The sequence below is a fragment of the Cladosporium halotolerans genome (assembly GCF_011745625.1).
Source record: "Cladosporium halotolerans strain TM138-S3 chromosome Unknown Sca20, whole genome shotgun sequence".
NCBI classification, from domain to species: Eukaryota; Fungi; Ascomycota; class Dothideomycetes; order Cladosporiales; family Cladosporiaceae; genus Cladosporium; species Cladosporium halotolerans.
Window position 1 is genome coordinate 150,245 of NW_027191471.1, and position 17,648 is coordinate 167,892.

The 17,648-nt window shown below is 57.6% G+C and overlaps 8 protein-coding genes across 8 annotated transcripts; 4 read left to right on the forward strand and 4 right to left on the reverse strand.

Moving 5' to 3' along the window:
* Positions 1 to 351: 351 nt before the first annotated feature.
* Positions 352 to 2,797, forward strand: WHR41_05822 (uncharacterized protein; the record flags this gene model as incomplete). Its single annotated transcript, XM_069374427.1, has 2 exons — positions 352 to 525; positions 581 to 2,797. 2 exons carry the CDS (start codon positions 352 to 354, stop codon positions 2,795 to 2,797), a joined length of 2,391 nt encoding a protein of 796 aa, XP_069228431.1.
* Positions 2,798 to 4,329: 1,532 nt separating this feature from the next.
* Positions 4,330 to 5,518, forward strand: WHR41_05823 (uncharacterized protein; the record flags this gene model as incomplete). Its single annotated transcript, XM_069374428.1, has 2 exons — positions 4,330 to 4,859; positions 4,931 to 5,518. Exons 1-2 carry the CDS (start codon positions 4,398 to 4,400, stop codon positions 5,516 to 5,518), a joined length of 1,050 nt encoding a protein of 349 aa, XP_069228442.1. The 5' UTR covers positions 4,330 to 4,397.
* A 720-nt stretch (positions 5,519 to 6,238) lies between these two features.
* Positions 6,239 to 8,899, reverse strand: WHR41_05824 (uncharacterized protein; the record flags this gene model as incomplete). Its single annotated transcript, XM_069374429.1, has 1 exon — positions 6,239 to 8,899. One exon carries the CDS (start codon positions 8,897 to 8,899, stop codon positions 6,239 to 6,241), a length of 2,661 nt encoding a protein of 886 aa, XP_069228445.1.
* Positions 8,900 to 9,248: 349 nt separating this feature from the next.
* On the forward strand, positions 9,249 to 11,029 carry WHR41_05825 (uncharacterized protein; the record flags this gene model as incomplete). Its single annotated transcript, XM_069374430.1, has 2 exons — positions 9,249 to 9,440; positions 9,501 to 11,029. Exons 1-2 carry the CDS (start codon positions 9,266 to 9,268, stop codon positions 11,027 to 11,029), a joined length of 1,704 nt encoding a protein of 567 aa, XP_069228444.1. The 5' UTR covers positions 9,249 to 9,265.
* A 353-nt stretch (positions 11,030 to 11,382) lies between these two features.
* On the reverse strand, positions 11,383 to 12,096 carry WHR41_05826 (uncharacterized protein; the record flags this gene model as incomplete). The annotated part of the gene is made up of 1 exon (XM_069374431.1): positions 11,383 to 12,096. One exon carries the CDS (start codon positions 12,094 to 12,096, stop codon positions 11,383 to 11,385), a length of 714 nt encoding a protein of 237 aa, XP_069228434.1.
* A 361-nt stretch (positions 12,097 to 12,457) lies between these two features.
* On the reverse strand, positions 12,458 to 14,215 carry WHR41_05827 (uncharacterized protein). Its single transcript, XM_069374432.1, has 3 exons — positions 13,633 to 14,215; positions 13,392 to 13,567; positions 12,458 to 13,326 (listed from the first exon to the last, which is right to left on the reverse strand). The coding sequence occupies exons 1-3, from the start codon at positions 13,766 to 13,768 to the stop codon at positions 12,865 to 12,867; spliced, it is 774 nt and encodes a 257-aa protein (XP_069228433.1). The 5' UTR covers positions 13,769 to 14,215; the 3' UTR covers positions 12,458 to 12,864.
* An 820-nt stretch (positions 14,216 to 15,035) lies between these two features.
* On the forward strand, positions 15,036 to 15,803 carry WHR41_05828 (uncharacterized protein; the record flags this gene model as incomplete). The annotated part of the gene is made up of 1 exon (XM_069374433.1): positions 15,036 to 15,803. The coding sequence occupies one exon, from the start codon at positions 15,036 to 15,038 to the stop codon at positions 15,801 to 15,803; it is 768 nt and encodes a 255-aa protein (XP_069228447.1).
* WHR41_05829 (uncharacterized protein) lies at positions 15,781 to 17,560 on the reverse strand. The gene is made up of 3 exons (XM_069374434.1): positions 17,288 to 17,560; positions 16,799 to 17,234; positions 15,781 to 16,736 (listed from the first exon to the last, which is right to left on the reverse strand). The coding sequence occupies exons 1-3, from the start codon at positions 17,514 to 17,516 to the stop codon at positions 15,932 to 15,934; spliced, it is 1,470 nt and encodes a 489-aa protein (XP_069228446.1). The 5' UTR covers positions 17,517 to 17,560; the 3' UTR covers positions 15,781 to 15,931.
* Positions 17,561 to 17,648: the final 88 nt, after the last annotated feature.

Sequence of the window (17,648 nt, forward strand, 5' to 3'; positions counted from 1 at the left end):
GCCTGTGCAGGACCCTGAGTCGTCGCTGCATCTCATCCCTCCAGTCCCTCCTTTTGCATCATCCTATCTCTACACCGTCACCTATATCGACACCAACTAATCCTAATACACCCGTTCCCAATCCGTCCGCCCCCTCGCTCCTGTCTAAGACAATCACACAAACGCCCGCCAGACCCGCGATCGCGTACCACGTCTAGCCCATCGTACGTCCCGCCCGATCTTACACACCCAGAAACTTGGAGACTGACCGTCGCAACCAGGCAACATCCGACCTCTCCTCTCACACATGTTGAGGTAGAGCTGGGTTCATCAGACTGATCGGCTTCGAAATATCGGAGCCCAAGTGCCACAATGACCGTCACGTACGACACGTCAGGTCGCGGCTGGTCTTCCAGCTCGCAACAGGCGCTCTGTCTGGAAGACAAGTACGAAATCATCAAGGATATTGGTGATGGCAGCTTCGGCAGCGTTACCCTGGGTAGGACGCGGAGCGCAGGCGCTCAATCAGTTCGCCGGGGCACCATGGTAAGATGACTTCATACCCACCACTTCAGGTAACAGCCGACTGACCTCAACACAGGTGGCCATAAAGACGATGAAGAAGACATTCGAGCACTTCTCTCAATGCATGGAACTGCGAGAGGTCATCTTCCTGAAGTCCCTTCCCAACCACCCTCATCTCGTCCCCGCATACGACATCTTCCTCGACCCCTTGAGCAAGAAGCTCCACATCTCCATGGAATACATGGACGGTAACCTCTACCAACTCATGAAGTCTCGCGACCACAAGCCTTTCGATGGTGCGAGCGTGAAGAGCATCCTTTGCCAGATTCTCTCTGGACTGGAGCACATTCACGACCACGGCTTCTTCCACCGTGACATCAAGCCCGAAAACATCCTCGTCTCTTCTTCCGCCACCGAGACTGGCCACAGCTTCAAGAGGTACTCCTCGCTGGTCACGCCTCCATCAACACCATCAACCTTCTCGATTAAGATTGCCGACTTTGGTCTCGCCAGAGAGACCCACTCTCGCGTCCCGTACACAACGTACGTCTCCACTAGGTGGTACCGTGCGCCCGAAGTGCTCCTGAGAGCAGGTGAATACTCCGCGCCGGTCGACATCTGGGCTGTCGGTGCGATGGCCGTCGAAATCGCAACCCTTAAGCCGCTTTTCCCTGGAGGAAACGAGGTGGACCAGGTTTGGAGGGTATGTGAGATCATGGGCAGCCCTGGCACCTGGGTCAACAGACATGGACAAAAGGTCGGTGGTGGCGAGTGGAAGGAGGGTATCAAACTCGCACAGAAGCTGGGTTTCTCTTTCCCTAAGATGGCACCGCACTCTCTCGACACAGTGCTTCCCGCGCCCCAGTGGCCTGCCAGCTTTGCCAACTTTGTGACTTGGTGTCTCATGTGGGACCCCAAGGTTCGCCCGACTTCTAGGCAGGCTTTGGAGCACGAATATTTCGCGGACGCCGTCGACCCTCTCATCAGACCCAAGAGCAGCAGCACACAAAGGCTGCTCGGACGCAAGCCGTCCACCATAAACAACCACACCGAAACTCCCGACTGCGGCCCTCCTCTTACTACCAAGACTTCTCTCTGGTTCAGGAAATCCCTTGGCGGCAAGGAGGCTGCACCTCCCGTTCCTGAGCACAACCAGCCTGCACAGGCAAGGCCCGCTGCGGTTCACGCCAACACTACCGAAGGTGTAGTGACGACACCCAAGAACAGACCGCTTAACACCAAGAGGTCGACTTGGTCCAACAACTCCACTGGCAACCCTGCTCCGATCCCTATTCTGCCCTCTATCAAGCCAATTTCTCCTCTTCCGGATCAGACTCCTGCTCAGGCAAACATTAAGTGGCAAGAGAACGGAGAAGAGAGGAAGAAGGTCGGCAGGCAGCTGTCTCTGAACTCGCACGGCAACCATTACGCGGACATTCACCGTCAGGAAGCCGAGCGGATGCTCGAAGGTGGCAACAGCCTCAAATCTCCGACTGGCAGCCAGAGGGAAAGCTTCTTCTCTCACCTTCGCAAGCGTGCGAGGAGACTGTCAGGCAGGAACCAGGGAACTGTTTCGCCACAGGTTGATGATCTTGAGGCTAACCCTGGCTGTTCGCCCTGGGCCGGCAATAGATCGTCTATCCCCGACGCGCAGTCCATTGCGCCTCTGGCCGCCAACCCTTCGGCTGACCCCAACTACGCCGAGCTTGACAGAGCGCTGCAGAGCGTGCGCTACAGCCTTGACGCCACTGCTGGTGCAGGCAGCATCCAGTCCAAGACACCGAAGAGAATGGCGAGCAACCCCACTCTCAAGCGACACCACTCTCTTCCGTATGGTGGCGAGGCCCAGAAGTCAGCGACCATTGGTGGGCCCATCTCTAGCAGGACTCGTCGCTCCGTGCGATACGCCAACCCGTCACCACACTACGAGACCCCCGACGAGGAGGACGAGCTTCTTGACGAGGCGCTTAAGTCTGCACAGAATGCAGTCAGTGGTTTGGACAATACAGCAGGGAGCAAGGCATCCCGCCTCAGCAGGCCTCACCCGCAGCATGTGCTCTCAGATCCTGGTGTCACCGGAGCCTACCTCACACCTTCCCCGTCGAAGGACAACAACGGCGTCAGCTTTGGCTCGCACGATTACACCCCGTCAAAGCCTATGGCAATCACCCCGCAAATGCAGCAGCAGCAGAATGTTGTCAACCCACAGTGGCCCACGCCCCCTTACGAAGAGAGTGAGTGGGCGGCGTCCGCTTCGGCCAGCATCTTCGCCACGCAGGCGGCCTACAGGTGATCTCCGTCTTCCTGACACCATTTCACGGCCATACGCTCTAGTTTCGACCTAGCTTTTTTGCGTTCTAGCATCCTTTCGCAATCTTAGCTCGCCTGAGATACCCCCAATTTTTTCTCGTATCAGCTCGACAATATTCCAGAATTCTTCTTCGGTCGGCACGATCGCTCTCAGACATTATTTCTGCAACACATACCTAAGCGATGGCGTTACAGGGCGTCACGTGCGACCACCACTCGCTACATTACTGCACAGACTAGACGGCGTTCAAAGCGGCATACATCCTTCGTTTTTCTTGCGGCATCTTCGCATACTTTGACCACTTTTTCATCCGCTTCGACCACAGACAGCCTGGCGCCGTACCCACATCAGTTCTCATACGACCTTTATTACACCGTCCATCTCTCTCTCCTCGGACTCGGGCATCGCCAAAGCCCGACCTCTCGAGCTAAACCTTTTTTTCTCCAACTGGCTATTTCGTTGTGTCCAAAGCTCTTTTTACTATTGTTATCATAAAGAAAAAAGGGACTTCCCCCGGGAATCAAATGGGGCTCAAAAGTCTCGGGAGGGTGGTGGCTATATCTGTACAGAAAAAATCTTGATCATCGTTTTCGCGCGGCAAAGCAAGCAAGCAAGCAAGCACAAAAAAGCATCGGGGAAAATACAACTCTCTTATCGTTACTTCTTCACCGCCTCGAAGATCCACTGGCGCTACGCGTTGCTCGGTGGACCGGGCTTTTGCTTTCCTCTGCTCTTCTCTGCTTTGTTTTCACCGCTGTTCACTCCGGCATGCGTTGGGCCCGCGCCGCGTGCACATACGCTCTACGGGCACGATTGGCTGGTTCTGATTGATACCCCCTTTTACACCGTTGTCGCTGCCTCTCACTGGAACAGAGGGAGCACGGCGTCCTCTCTTGGGCACTCGTGTTCTGCTTGGTTCTGGAGGAGAGAGGCGTTTTCTTGCTTTTCGTTTTGTTCATTGCTGGAGTGGAAGATGTGGGAAGAGGAGGAGCTTTCCCCCCTTTCCCTCTTTTTCTGTTTCTTTGCGTCTGGGAAGCTTTGGGCTTGGGAGTGATCCAGCCCTGGCCTGGGGTTTTGAGTTGGAGGAGTGAGGTGTAGATACTGGCTAGCTGGCTACTTTAGGTAGTTTGTGGTATCGTGTGCAGACTTGTGTACACTTCTATTACCTGGAGTTTCATCGCCGGGATATCTACAATTTGCTGTAACCTCAAAAGTGCTTTCTATTCTTCGTAGGGTCTCGTTGGTAGTGTTCGTATGCACCTACGAAACCCTGGCACGCCTGGCTAGGCAATTGCTTGAGCGAAGCCTCTCCACCTTGCACCAGCGCGAAGCTGGGCTGCAGCTGTCTGACGTCTGCCGCCGGAGCTTGGGAAATTTTGGCCGACGTCTTGCTTGCTTTGAGCTTCACACCGGAGCATCTGCGCGCGACATTGCACCTCCACCGGACTCTACATAAAACCTCGACACCAAGGAAAACATACATCAACGCCAGTAGAACCTCAAAACCCACCCAACCCGCGCCAGAAAGCGCCGCGACAACCCCACTCCGCGCCCCAGGCGCAACCAACCCACGAACCGAACAATGGCACCCTACACCAACATCCCCCTCTCGCCCGCCGAGCTCTCCTACCTGCAAACCTCCCTCTCCGCGACACCCCCGATCCGCCCCGACGGCCGCTCGCCGACGCAATTCCGCCCCCTCGTCGCCGAAGCAGACATCCTGCCGTCCGCCAACGGCTCCGCGCGCGTCTGCTTCTCCGACGGCACGGAAGCTGTCGTGGGCATTAAGGCGGAGGTTGAGAGGACTGGGAGGGCGGATGTCTTTAGGGAAGGAGAGAGTGAGGGCGAGGATGTCAATGCGACGGGCGAGGGAAAAGGCCGCAACGAGTGGTTGGAGGTTGCGATCGATGTGCCGGGGCTGAGGGACGACGATGCGCTGCCGGTTTTTCTGGGGGCGATGTTGAGCGAGGCGTTGGGAGCGGATGGCGCGCTGAGGGATCGGTTGTGGATTAATGCGCGGTTTCATTGGAGGTTGTATGTTGATGTGAGTGTGACCCGAGATCTTCTACCTACCTTCCTGTACAAGAGAGCAATACTAACAATATCCCAAAACAGATCCTCCTCCTCTCCCCACCCCTCTCCTACCCCCTCCCCCTCCTCAGCCTAACAACCCACCTCGCCCTCCTCAACACCCGGCTCCCCGCGCTCCTCTCCCAAGGCGACGAAGACCCCCTCTTCAACGACGACTGGGACGCCTCCACACACCTCTACCCCCGGCCCTCCAAGCCTTCCCCCGCCACCCAAAAACCACCCATAACGCTCCTCGTCACAACCACCGGCCCCAACATCCTCTTCGACCCATCCCGCGACGAGCTCGCCGTAGCCGAATCCGTCCTCGCCGTCTCCGCCGCGCCCACAGCCTCCGGCTCCCTCTCCGTCGTCGCGATCCGCTCCGTCGACCCGCCCTCGCGCCTCACGGCCGCGGGCGTCCCGCGCGAGATCAACTCCGCTTCCGGCGCGACGGCCACGGCGAGCGCGGGCGAGGTGCTGGCTGCACGGGAGAAGGACGAAGGGCGCGGAGTGTGGAGGGCGCCGAGGGGTGGTGTGGGGAGGAAGGTGGTCGCGGAGGTGGTGAAGATGGTTGTTGCGAAGGGGGGTGTGGGGGAGGAGGTTTTGGCGGGGTTGGAGGGGGTGGAGACTTGAGGGTATGTGGATCAAGACTGTGTTTTTTCCTCTTGATCTGCGTGTGGCATCCAGAGAAATCGGGCATTGAAGCCAGGTGGAGTGAGCTTACGGCGCAGAGTGTTCTCTGCGAAGAGAATAATCTGTTCACACGACCAGAGCGTCAACGATTTAAACCCACTTGGAAGTACGGGCGAGGTGCGTCTGAGGCAACCGGGCTCGGCAATGCTGGCGCGCGTCACTGTCGGAAGACAGGAAGTTGCTCATCGGAAATCTACGTGTTGCCACCGACCTAAGGGAATTACCTTGCTGGAAAGTCGAACGCCCGCGGGGCTACGCAACGGCGTCCGGAAAGACTTGCGAATGAGCCTCTAAAGGGACGGAAAGAAGGCGGATCTCACGCAGGAGCCTCACGAAAGCTGCCTCAGAAACGGCAGTATCTTGGAACGAGCGTCGTCGTCTCTTGCACTAGGGCTGTCTCATAGATTTCTAGACACACTGAATGATTACGGCCTAAAAGATGCCGAAGACCTCTCCGCTGGAACTGTCAGGAGCTGTCTGTGACTGATGAAACCTTCTCATATCGATCATAGGCGTTCTGTACCGTCAGCTACCGTTCAAGAACCAAGGTGACCAATGCCCATAGACTCTTGCTAATCATCTGCTACTATCCAAGCCAGCCTGGATTGACAAGTAGAGAATCCCTCGCGAACGATATTAATACCAACCACCAACGACATCTCACTTCCCACCCACCTTCTCCTCCACAAGCTCGCGATACATCTTCTTCAGCTCCAACACGTCCTGCCTCAACTCCTCGACCTCTTCCTCTTTCTCACCCACCATCTCCAAGCAAGCCTCGTACCGTCCCTTAACCTCACCCAGCTCCTTCTCCGCAGCAGCCAGCCTGCCCTCCTCGCTCCGCTTACCCTCGACTTCACGCATAAGCCCGACGATCTCGTCGCGCGCCTCGTCGCGCTGCGCCGCCAACCGCGCCAGCTCATCCTTGTGCGCGGCCTTCTCGCTCTCCAGCCTGCGCACGGCAGCGCTCATGCGCTCGACGAGCTGCACGCTGGGCCCGGCGCCCGCCGTGCTCGTGCTGACGAGGTCGTTGATCGTGCGCTGCGGGGAGAAAGCGTCGGCGTCGCCCACGGCGTCGAAGTCCGCGGCGTCGACCTCGATGCTCGGCGTGGGCGGGAGCGTGCTGTTGTCGAAGGTGAGCATGCTCTCTTGCCTGCTGAGCGAGGGCGACGCGTCGCGGTCGGGCGTGCCTGCGGTGCGGGAGGAGAGGATGCCGGGTGTTGGGAAGCCGGAGCTGCGGCGGGACGAGGGGCGGTGTTCGGGCAGGTGGACCTGCAGGCCGCTCAGGTCGTTCAGGCCGAGTCGGCCAGAGGGCCGGCGAGGATCGTGGATCGATTGCTTGCGGCTGGAGGTTGAGGGAGAGTCCATGCGTGGGTTGGCAGAGGCGTTTTGGCGTTGCCAACGGGACTTCTCTTCCTCGAGGCGGGAGGCGAACTCGGAGTCCCAGATGCGTCTTTGGCGCTCTTGGTCTGATTTGGCGTCTGAGAGAGCGGTTTCTGCTTGCCCGAGAGTCTTTCGCAGGGATGTGAGGTCGCGCTGGCAGGTCTTGAGCTCTTCCGTCAATGTCGAGATATGCTCGTTGGTCGATTCAACTTCCTCCTCCGCCTTCCGAGTCCTGTTGGCGGAGTCTCTGGCCTTCTTTCTGAAGTCTGCTTCACGTTTCGTCGCTTCATCCCTTTCTTGCTCCAACGCGGACAGTCGAGCGTTCAGAGAGCTCTCGATAGTCTCCCAATTCTCTTTTGCAAGGCTGTACTGGGCCTGCAATGTCTCAACTTGCCGCATAAGCTTGACCGTGCCTTCGCCTGTAGTTCCTCCTTCCGAGCTCGCCTCCTCGGCTCGCGCTCGCATGGCCTCCAGCCGCGAATCTAGGTTGGCAATCTCGTTCTTGAGCTCCAGTTCTCTGACGGTAAACCTTTCGCGCTCCCTGTCTGCCTGATCCTTGATCTTGCGAGTTTCGGACTTCGCTTTGTCTTCGGCAAGCTTCTTTTCTATCTGTGCGTCCTCAAGCGAGTTCTCTAGTTCCGCCACCTTGTTCTTGTCGGCTTCAGAGGCCTTCGTGTTAGCCTCTTTCTGCGCTTGCTCAGCCTTCTTCTCGGCGTCTTTCAGCTGCGTCGTCAAAGTTCGTATCAATTCAGCGGCTCGTTCACGGTCTTCATTCATCTCATCGACCTGCTTCTCAATAACGGCGATCTGCTTGATCTTCTCGTTCGCCTGCCGTTCCGCGACCTCAGCCCGTCTGACTTTCTGCTTCAATTCCGACTCCGATCGTTCGACCCGTTCGAGCTTTTTCTTGGTCTCGATGGCACCCTTCTCATCATCCGTAGCCTTCGCGCGTAACTTCTTGATCGTTTGCAAATGCCGTAATTCGGTCTTGCTGAGCTTCTCGCCCTCCTCCATGAGCAACGCGATCTGCTCATCCTTCCTCGCAGCTTGAGCCTCCGCACTGCCCGCAGCGGCCGAAGCGTTGGCCTCTTTGGCTGCTGCCACGGTTTCCTTCGCCAGATACTGCAGCTTCGCCTGAAGGGCGTCAATACGCTCCAGATGCGCGTGCATCTCTTCCTGCCGCTGCTTTTCGGCCTTCGAGTAGTCGGCTCGCATCTGAGCCATCTCCGCTTCGAGTTCGGGGGCGCTTTTGCCGGACGGGGCTGATCCGTTTGGAACGTCGGTTGAAGGACGAGGAGATTGGCTCTCACTATCGGCGGGAGTCTGAAGAGCTGGTGAGACAGTGCTTTCCGTCGACTTCCTCGCAGGATTGATTGGAAGTCCAGAGCTCAAGAGCGTTGATGCTGGCGCTTCTTCATTCGTAGATGTACCCTCTCCACTCTCCGGCGTCACCTCATCTTTCCTGACATCCTCATCCTTCTGCTCCTCTTTCGGCGCTTCTACAGCAGGAGCAGATCTCGGCTGTTCAACCGAGCGCTTGACATCGCTACTGGGCCTCGGGCTCCCACCCTCACTCCCAACCGCCGGACTACCGACCCTCGACGGCACCTCGCTCGACAGCGCACTCCCGCCATCTAAGCTCTTCTTCGCCGCCGCCCTAGCCAATTTCTCCGCCAACCTGTCGTTGCCTGAAGGTCGCGGCCTAGAAGCCTCTTGCGACGATCGCGCTGGTGTTACGCTTCCGGAGCCGGCTCTCTGTCTATTGCTGGCGCTCTTCTGCTCTTTCTGCGCTTGCTCCGCGAGCTTCTGCCGCGCCGCCGGGTCTGTTTCGTCGGCGAGGATGGTGTCCAGGCGCGATTCGAGGTTGGAGATGGCACCGGTGAACATGGAGCCCCAGCCTCCGCCCTTTTTGGCGGGCTGTTTGTTTGCGTTGGACATGATGAGGTGTTCCTGTAGACCGGTCGTCTTGCGCGTTCGTTGGTATCGGTGTTCGCTTTAGCTGTGTTCAATGCGTCGTGGGTTGTTGTCAAGGCGTGGTTTGTTTCTTCCGGCGCCGCATCGCAGGGCTTAGGCTACCGCGGATTGTAAGAGGCAAGATCCATGTGAGGAATCCTTGCGAACAATGTATTACTGTATCGGTCGTACAGAGACGTAGCCCATAGCTTACGTGGTTGAAACAACAAGCCGCCAGGCAGCGTGAAGCTCCGCTCGGCACAACCGTCGCCGAGTTGCAGACCGCGAATTTCGTCATTTCAAGAAACGTGAAGACAGGCACGAGTCGTATTTACACCGAGGTCAGAGTCAATGGCCGCAACGAAACCTTTTGTCGGAAAACGGTTAAGTCTGAAAAAGCAGACATGCATCGTCCGGTATATTGGCTCTGTAGCGGACAAGCAGGGCGAATGGCTCGGGGTTGAATGGGACGATCCTGCGAGGGGCAAGCATAACGGAACGCATGATGGAGTCAGCTATTTCCAGTGTACGTTCGATGAATGCGTCTTTTTATCTTAAGATCCAGGACTCTGATGCTGAACCATAGGCAGAAGCCCTTCGCCCACAGCAGCTTCATTTCTTCGACCAAAGCAGCCTTGGGATGAATCACGAACCTTTCTTCAAGCATTGAGAGAAAAGTACATCTCTCCCGAAGATGCAAAGAACTCCGAGATTGTCTACATCTCTGGCAAACATGCCGAAGAAGTCGGCCTCGAGAAGCTTGCACGGCGGCAGGCTCAACTGCAAGGAATTCATACGCTCGTGCTCGACCGTATGTGCCTGCGCCATCATGCGGGCGATTCAGGGCACGATCAAGCCGTCACCTTGCTGTGCGCGAACATCACGTCCTTGGACCTAGGTGGAAACCTCTTCGAAACATGGGAAGAGATCATGGCCCTCTGCCGACTCTTCCCAAAACTCAACTCCCTGACCCTGGACGGCAACAGCTTCACTTGCCCTTCAGATTCCCTCCAAGCACTACAACTACCTAGCATCCATTACCTCAGCCTCGAATCGACGCTCCTCACGCCAGCCGAAACCGCGTCAGCAGCCGCCGCCCTTCCCTCCCTCTCGACTCTCATCCTAGCGCACAACAACCACGCAGCCTGGCCCACGCACACCCCCCTCCCAGCAACCCTCCACACGCTCGACCTATCCAACAACAACATCCAGTCCCTCACCTCCCTCTCACACCTCCTCCCAACCCTCCCAAACCTACAAACCCTCCACCTAAAATCCAACACCCTCACCTCCCCTCCCAGCCTCCAAACCCCCCCAAACCCGCTCTCCCCAACCCTCCACACCCTCGACCTCCGCTCCAACGCCATCTCCACCTGGGCCCTAATAACCACCCTCCCGCCCCTCTTCCCCTCCCTCCAAAACCTCCACGTCGCCCAAAACCCCCTCTACACCACTCTCGCGCACCCCACGACGCGCCAGCCGCTGACGCCCGAAGACGGCTGGATGCTGACGCTGGCGCGGCTGCCGAAGCTCAAAACGCTGAATTACAGCTCGATCGACGACAAGCAGCGCTTGAACGCCGAGACGTACTATTTGGGTCTTGTGTCGAGGGAGGTGGCGGGCTTGAAGGGGGTGGAGAGGGAGAGGGTGCTGGAGGGGCATCCGAGGTGGGGGGAGTTGTGTGCGGAGTATGGGGAGCCGGTTGTGGAGGAGGGGAAGGAGGAAGGGGAGGGAGGGCCGGGGGCGTTGGGGAGGAGGTTTGTGGAGGTTGCGTTTTCGCTTGGTGGGAAGTGGGAGGAGAAGGTGGAGGTGGAGGAGTGGACGGAGGAGGTGCCGAGGTCCGCGAGCGTTTATGCGCTGCTTGGAAGGGTTGGGAAGAGGGTTAGTGTTATGCCGTTGCGGTTGAGGCTTGTGTGGGAGACTGGAGAGAGAGATCCGATCCGTGGCGACGTGGGGGTTGGGGATGCGGTGGAGTGGTGGGATAGCGAGGACGAGGATACGGGATTAGGAGAGGGAGAATGGGCTGCGAGGGAAGTTGAGTTGGTTCACGGGACGAGAATGGTGGGGACTTATTTTGAGGGGAAGACAGCAAGAGTGAGAGTTGAATTGAAGTGAGGGAAGGGATGTGAGATGAAACAATGGACGCGGTCTTCGATGGAAATCGTCGTGGCTCGTATCTGTTATATTACAAGTCGATTTGTACAGGTCGCGTCGAGCGCGTCCCTACCTACCACGGGCATGCGGTTGAAGAAAGACTCTGTTTCTCGGTGGCGTAGAAATCGCAACCGCCACGACAGCCCTCTTGGTGGTGGTACATTTGCGATCGCCTCATTCATTGCTTGCTGCAAGCCATATCTCGCTTCGCTTTTCATACGCGAAAGCATCAGCGTGGTCCTCAACGCTCTGAAGCCGGCAATGCTCCAGCGCAAACCCGCCTAATCGTACACATCCCTCATCCCTCATCTCCCTCATCTCCCCTTGCTAGGCGCCAAACCCGGCACACCACTATATCTCTCCTCCCTCTCCGTCTTGAACGTCACATGCGCCCAAAAGACCTTACTGTCCGAATCCCACCACGTCCAATACTTGTCCTCCCTCCTATCCACCTCCCTCGCCTGCAACTTAAACGCACACGTCTCGTACGGCTCCGCCGCCACCAACATATACTGGAAGTTCTTGTCCGGCGGATCCTCAACCTTCTGCTCATAAGCGCTCATAAACCGCACCTTCGGCGCCGTCTCAGGCGCCAGATCCGGGTACTGCAGCTGGAACGTCAGGCCCAGCTGGCGCGTGACGGGGTCCCGCGTCTTGTTGATCTTGTACCCCGGCCGTCCGATCTTGACCACGTTCTTGCGCACGGCGATCGCGTTCGCGCCCGTGAACGCGCCCTCCTCGTTGCGCTTGCCCAGCTGCGCGTCCTTGGCCGCGCGCCGCGCGAGGTTCGTCTGGTGCTTGCGGCCCTGGGTGTGCGCGAGGTAGGAGCCGTCGTTCTGGTGGACGGTGAGGCAGAGGCGGCACTCGAAGGAGCCGACGTGGTTTTTGAAGAAGTAGGGGTCTTTGTCGAGGTCGATGGTTTCGAGGGCGAGCTTGCGCAGGCGCTCGCGGCGGTCGGCGTTGGTGGCTTCCTTGGAGGCGACGCCGCCGCCGCCGAATTTGGAGCCGGCGCGGTTTTGGTAGTCCATTTTTGGTGGTGGTTAGGGTGGTGGAGGTGGTGGGTTTGGTGTTGGGGCGCGTTGGATGCGCTGGGCGGTGAGGGTGAGTGGCCAGGCGAGGTGGTAATTGTTCGTATCGTTTGGTGATGAAGTTGGATGCTCGAGCAGAGGAAAATACTGGTCCGAAGAGTCTGGTCGTTTGCGCGAGTGATGTGAAGTCGCATGGAATCAAGCAGGCCTCGTGAAGTTCGAAGCTTTGACAGGCCTGAGGCAGCGAATTTGCCGCAGCTCTGTACCAGCATGACCAGATGCGACTGATGAAAGCGCAAGAGTCGGGTTTACATCCAGTCCTCACTCTGTATTTTAATCAAAGGGAAAAGTCGAAGATAAATTATGGATCATGGAATGCTGCACATTGCTTCATTATTACCATGTTCTCGATCAGAAACCCCGTAAGCACTGATAGCGACGAACGCATGCAGATGCGTAAACTTCAAGAAAAAAGGAAGCCCTCATAAGATCACCCAATGTTCCCGATCTGTGTGCAACTCGCCCTGAGTTATCTGGCACGCGATGACAAAACTCCGTAACCTCCAAGACCGAACCGTGCCAGCGTATCCTTCACGCGGCATTTCTTGTTACAGGCCTAATAGCCTGATGACGAGCCCTATGCCAAACCTCTCATCGTGATCGCCCTACCCATAACACACCGTAGAAAAGACTAAAGTTCATGCAGATTTGTTCAGAGAGCCTCTCTGTCCTCCGAAAAGCGACCCAGGAGTCGCCGGCGTCGAATCCTCACGATGACTCTGTAGTAGTAGGCGCCTGGGTGCTCTCTTCAGCTTTGGGCGTCTCGCTATGCCTTAATCCACTCTCGGGTGCAGTGGGCTTCGGTGTGTCCTGTCGATCGGGCATGCTGCCCAGCTCGGCTCCCTGGCCGCTCTGTCCTCGCTTTCGACCGCCGAAATGCCATTTGCTGTCTTGACCTGAGGTTGCGCCGGGCGCCGCCTGCTCGTTGTTGTTGGAGTCTGTGAGGCGCGAGAGGAAGCCGCGCTTTTTGGGCGGTGCTGCGGCTGGTTTGGGATCGTCGTTGAGCCCGACGTCTTCGAAGCCTTCTTCTTCTTTCATGGGCGGGGGGATAGGAACCGGCGCTGGGCGGGAGAGGTTTGTACTTTTGCGTGGCGAGGACTGGAAAGTGCGGCTATCGAGCGAGGCGCGTGGGCGCTCGCCGCTGATTACTGGAGAACGGCCGGAGATGTCCTGTGGTGAGTGGTTAGAATGCGGTCGGATGCGGTCGGCTGCGGCAGTGGATGGGGAGTACGTACGAATGATCGTCTGTAAGAGTCGAAGGATTCACGGGAGATGTTGAAAGGCTCATTTTCGTTGATCAGACTTCGGTGGGTGCTGCTGGTTGTGCTGCGCGACGAGTTGGTGTGTCCCCAGAAGCTCTTGCGCTCCTCGCCGGGAGACGGCGGCAAGCAGACGCCAGAGTCATTGATCTCTGTAGAGTCGAGATGATTCAGCGGACATGCGCGCGATAAGCGTTCGCTCGACGATACAACCTACCACTCAGTTTGTATTCTGTATTCTGCTTGTCGGTCAGGTCGATTGACTTTGGCGGGGCATTGGTCCTCTCGACGACGCCCGAGTTAGGACGGACGTTCTCGTCCTTGTTGCGAAATGGGTTGCGAATGATGGGCATTTTGGTGTATGTTGTAGTTGTACGCGGAACGTAAGGCTGGATTCGAAAGATGTGTTTCGCCTACAGCGATCTCGCGGTACACAACGCGACGGTCGCTCCGGGCAGCGCAGGCGGAGGTGGAGACGGTGGGCCGCGGAGTGGGCCGGTGTTTGTCGCAAGCTGCGATCTCCGAGTGGGCGCTGTGGGGAAGATGCCGTGGGATGATGTTCTGGAAAACGCTGATACTTGCGGCACGTGGGAGTCGGGGGAGAAGCAGAGTGGTGATGTGAATCAACGAGTAGAGGCGGACGTGAGGAGTGCAGAACGCAGGTCGAGCGGCAACAGACGCAGCGGACCACGGAACGACGACTGAAGCAGCAACGATGTGATACCGGGACTCGGCAGCGGCGGGCGGCGGTAAATCAAGGAAAAAGTCTACTTGCGACTGGTTGTGCTGGTGAGGGCTTAGGGAGACTAGTGTCCGCCGTGTGAAGGTGTGTACCAGTCTGCTGTACCGTCGCGTCTATGACGAATGCGAGCGGGAAGCTTGGAAGATTGTGCAAGTGTTGTCCTGTCTTATGCCATTCGCTTGTGTTATCGCTTCGACTCTCGATTGTGATCAGCTGTTGACAGTGTACGTAGAGATACCTGCCAACTTCTTACACACAGCTGCAGCCGGTCTCACATGGCAGCAGCACAGCCACGACCAGCGCGCAGTGAGCACAGTGAGATACATGATGCATTGTACCTGGTGTTGTGTTGTGCAAGGATGGGATTCTGCCGCTTGCCGCATTGGGTCGTTCGAACCGCTGTGCACAGCCGCCGACCAGCCGAGGATCTTGGCCTTTACGTTGTGCAGCGGCCTGCGAGCCCACGCACCGATCCACACACGCTTGGCCGTTCATGGCTCCGCCGCCTTCGTCACCGCGTGCATCCTCACCTTAGCCGATGTGTGTCGCTCACGTGCTACTCTCTGATTGCGGCCCGACGTGACATTATTTCGAAAGCATGGGTGTCCGAGGTATTCTTTACCCCACCTCATAGAATACCTCCACTCACTCTACAGACGAGTCCTCCTGCCGAGAGCAGGTGGGTTCAGGACATCATGCCCAGAATCGTATTTCGGCGAAATCGGCGAATGACAAGACTCAACATGTAATTCCTGTATCTTCTTTGAACCCTTCCTATGTCCAATACAGTAGCGTGAAAACATCATGTTAGGAAAACTCTAGCAATACAGAAATTCTCCAAAACTCCCAAGAATCTCCCATCAATCAAGTCTCACATCATGATCGCAACACGCCAACAGCCTTGCCAAAATCACTTCCCAGGCTCGACAACCCTCCAGGAACCTCATACCAAATCTCCCAAGACAACACACCCCGCCAACGCGCAACGTCCAACCACCACCACCACCCAATCACCTCACGTCGAGACTCTCGAGACAAGCCACCCCGCTCAAAACCAACCGCCGAACAAACCCACCCTCGACCCTCTCACAGCAACTCCCAAAACCAACAAACCCACACCCATCACCATAACCCTCCTCCCCGACCCCACCCCAGCCTACCCCCTCGCCCTCTCCGCCTGGCACACCCTCTACAGCACGCACTCCACAACACCCCACCCCTCCCCCAGCACATTCGCGCAAACCTACTCCCCACCCCACGGCCGCCTCCTAACCGCCTCGACGCCCACGCACCCCCTCGCCGGCCTCGTAGCCTACAGAGCCTACGACGACCGCTTCGCGCACCACGCGCCGCTGCGTTTTGCGCCGGGGGCGGAAGTCGTGGAAGTCGTGAGACTTTTTGTGAGAGAGGAGTGTAGAGGGCAGGGAGTAGGGAGGGCGCTGGTCAGGGAGCTGGTTGAGGTTGCGAGGAGGGATGGCGTGGCGGTGATGTATTTGCACACGCATCCGTTTTTGCCGGGCGCGCAGGGGTTGTGGGAGCGGGAGGGGTGGGAGGTGTTGGTGAGGGAGGAGAGGGGGCCGTGGTGGACGGTGCACATGGGAAGGGAGGTTTGGCGGTCGGAATTACGTTTACTGGATTTGTATTAAGGGTTTGAAGCTGGTGGTGGCAGTGACTTTATTCGTAGATAGCCCAATCTGATCTCTCTATAGTCAAAGGGTATCTTCTGTCCGTCCGCCAAACTCTCAAGTCCGTATGCAAAGCAATGGGAAACGCCTCACGCCGCCGCCACCGCTTCACTCTTCCTCACGTTAACCCTCCACCGACTCCCATTTCCCTCCATAGCCTCGACTGTCAACTCCAAACCCCCCTCAGGAATCATCTCATGCCTCAATCCCCACCCCGCCCTCCTCGCCAACTCCCACACAACGGCATCGCAGTCCCCAATCAACTGCACATCAAACTCGATATGCTCGCACGGCTCACGCCCGATATACACGCACGGCACGTCGCCCCTCCCCGCCTGCGCAAGCTTGTCCGGCATCTTAGCGACGGGCGCAACCTGCATCGACGTGCCAATGACGACAATCAGGTCCGCGACGTCGCAGTCCAGAGTATTGAAGCGCGTGAAAAAGTCGTTCGGCAGGTCCTCGCCGAAGAACGTGATGTCGGGCTTCATGACGCCGGGCGTGGGGATCGTGTCGTCCTCGTCGTCGTCTTCGTCGTCAGAATTGAACGAGGGCTTCTTCGCTTTCGGCTTCTTGAGCGGCGCCGCGGCTGCAGCAGCGGCGATAGCATTCTCGCACGCCCCGCACGTGGCGACGCGCTTCGCGCGGATGTCGGCGAAGATGGCGTCGCCGGGCACGCGGTGCGCGCACTTGCGGCAGCTGGCCGTCGCGAAGCTGCCGTGGCACTGGATGAGGCGCGAGGGCTCGATGCCCGCGAGGCCTTCGAGGTTGTCGATGTTCTGCGTGTAGTTTGTCTGCAGGCGGTTTTGGTCTTGGAGGAGGCGGATGAAGGCGTGCGTGGGCGTGTAGGCTTTGCCGGCGGGGAGGATGTCGCCGGCGAGGCTGTAGAACATTCTGGAGTGGGGAGGTTAGGTTTCGGCGGGAGTAGGGAGAGGAGAGCGAAGGGGGAGACGAACCTGGGGTCGTCGTCGAAGTTGAAGATGTCGAAGACGTCTTCGGGTTCGGAGAAGCCCATGTCTCTCAGCTTTGCGTAGAAACCCGTCTGCTTAGAACGGAAGTCTGGAATGCCGAGGGAAGTCGAGATTCCGGCGCCGGTGATGACGAGAATCTTGCTCCTTGTCTTGAGCAGATTTGCAGCGTCGTCGATCGTGTTGATGTGAGCCAGTTTCTGTCGCTTCGACGTGATGTACAGCATGATGCCGCGAAAGAACCCAAGATAATCCTCGTCGTCCACTTCAGCGAGTTCGGCCGGCACGCCTAGAGCGGTGCCAACGACTCGTAGATCGAGTTTCTTCGTCTGGAGACATTCTATCTCGAACGCGGGAGGTCCGATCTGGCGAAGACGGGCGCGAAGTTCCAGTGCTTCTTGAGTCGAGGGTAGGTCCAGTGAGGCTGCCTCGGATGTTAGTTGATGGCCCGTCGGCATTGGGCAGATTGAGAAATACCTGAGCTATCGCTATCGTCGAAATCACTTTCTTCGTCTTCTTCAGGGACAATCTCTTCGGCCAATGGCTCTTCGACACCAACATCTCTACTCTGCTTCAACGCCGGCTTGCCGCCACTAAGAGGGTCCCCTGAGATGCCGTCACTGTGGCTTGGGCCACGTTTCCTCTTAAGAGTGGTCGGAATGGGTGAGTCGGTCAAGACTCTATTGATTGGGGTATCTTGATTCATATTGGAAATTTCTGCCTTCACAAATGTTTCCTTGGAGGTATGGGAGAGAGTGAGGTGTAGTCGTATAGATATAGGTTGGCCAGCAAACCGCGCTAAGCCCGGAGAGGACGGTCGGGTGATCTGTGCGGTACG

What these genes read in the sequence shown, in the direction of transcription:
- WHR41_05827 (XM_069374432.1), bottom strand. Translation starts at nt 13,768, where the DNA reads ATGCCCATCATTCGCAACCCATTTCGCAACAAGGACGAGAACGTCCGT. An exon ending in TACAGAATACAAACTGAGTG is followed by an intron (nt 13,568 to 13,632) that starts GTAGGTTGTATC and finishes TCGACTCTACAG; the next exon opens with AGATCAATGACTCTGGCGTC. An exon ending in ACTCTTACAGACGATCATTC is followed by an intron (nt 13,327 to 13,391) that starts GTACGTACTCCC and finishes CACTCACCACAG; the next exon opens with GACATCTCCGGCCGTTCTCC.
- WHR41_05829 (XM_069374434.1), bottom strand. Translation starts at nt 17,516, where the DNA reads ATGAATCAAGATACCCCAATCAATAGAGTCTTGACCGACTCACCCATT. An exon ending in CGACGATAGCGATAGCTCAG is followed by an intron (nt 17,235 to 17,287) that starts GTATTTCTCAAT and finishes CATCCGAGGCAG; the next exon opens with CCTCACTGGACCTACCCTCG. An exon ending in AACTTCGACGACGACCCCAG is followed by an intron (nt 16,737 to 16,798) that starts GTTCGTCTCCCC and finishes TCCCCACTCCAG; the next exon opens with AATGTTCTACAGCCTCGCCG.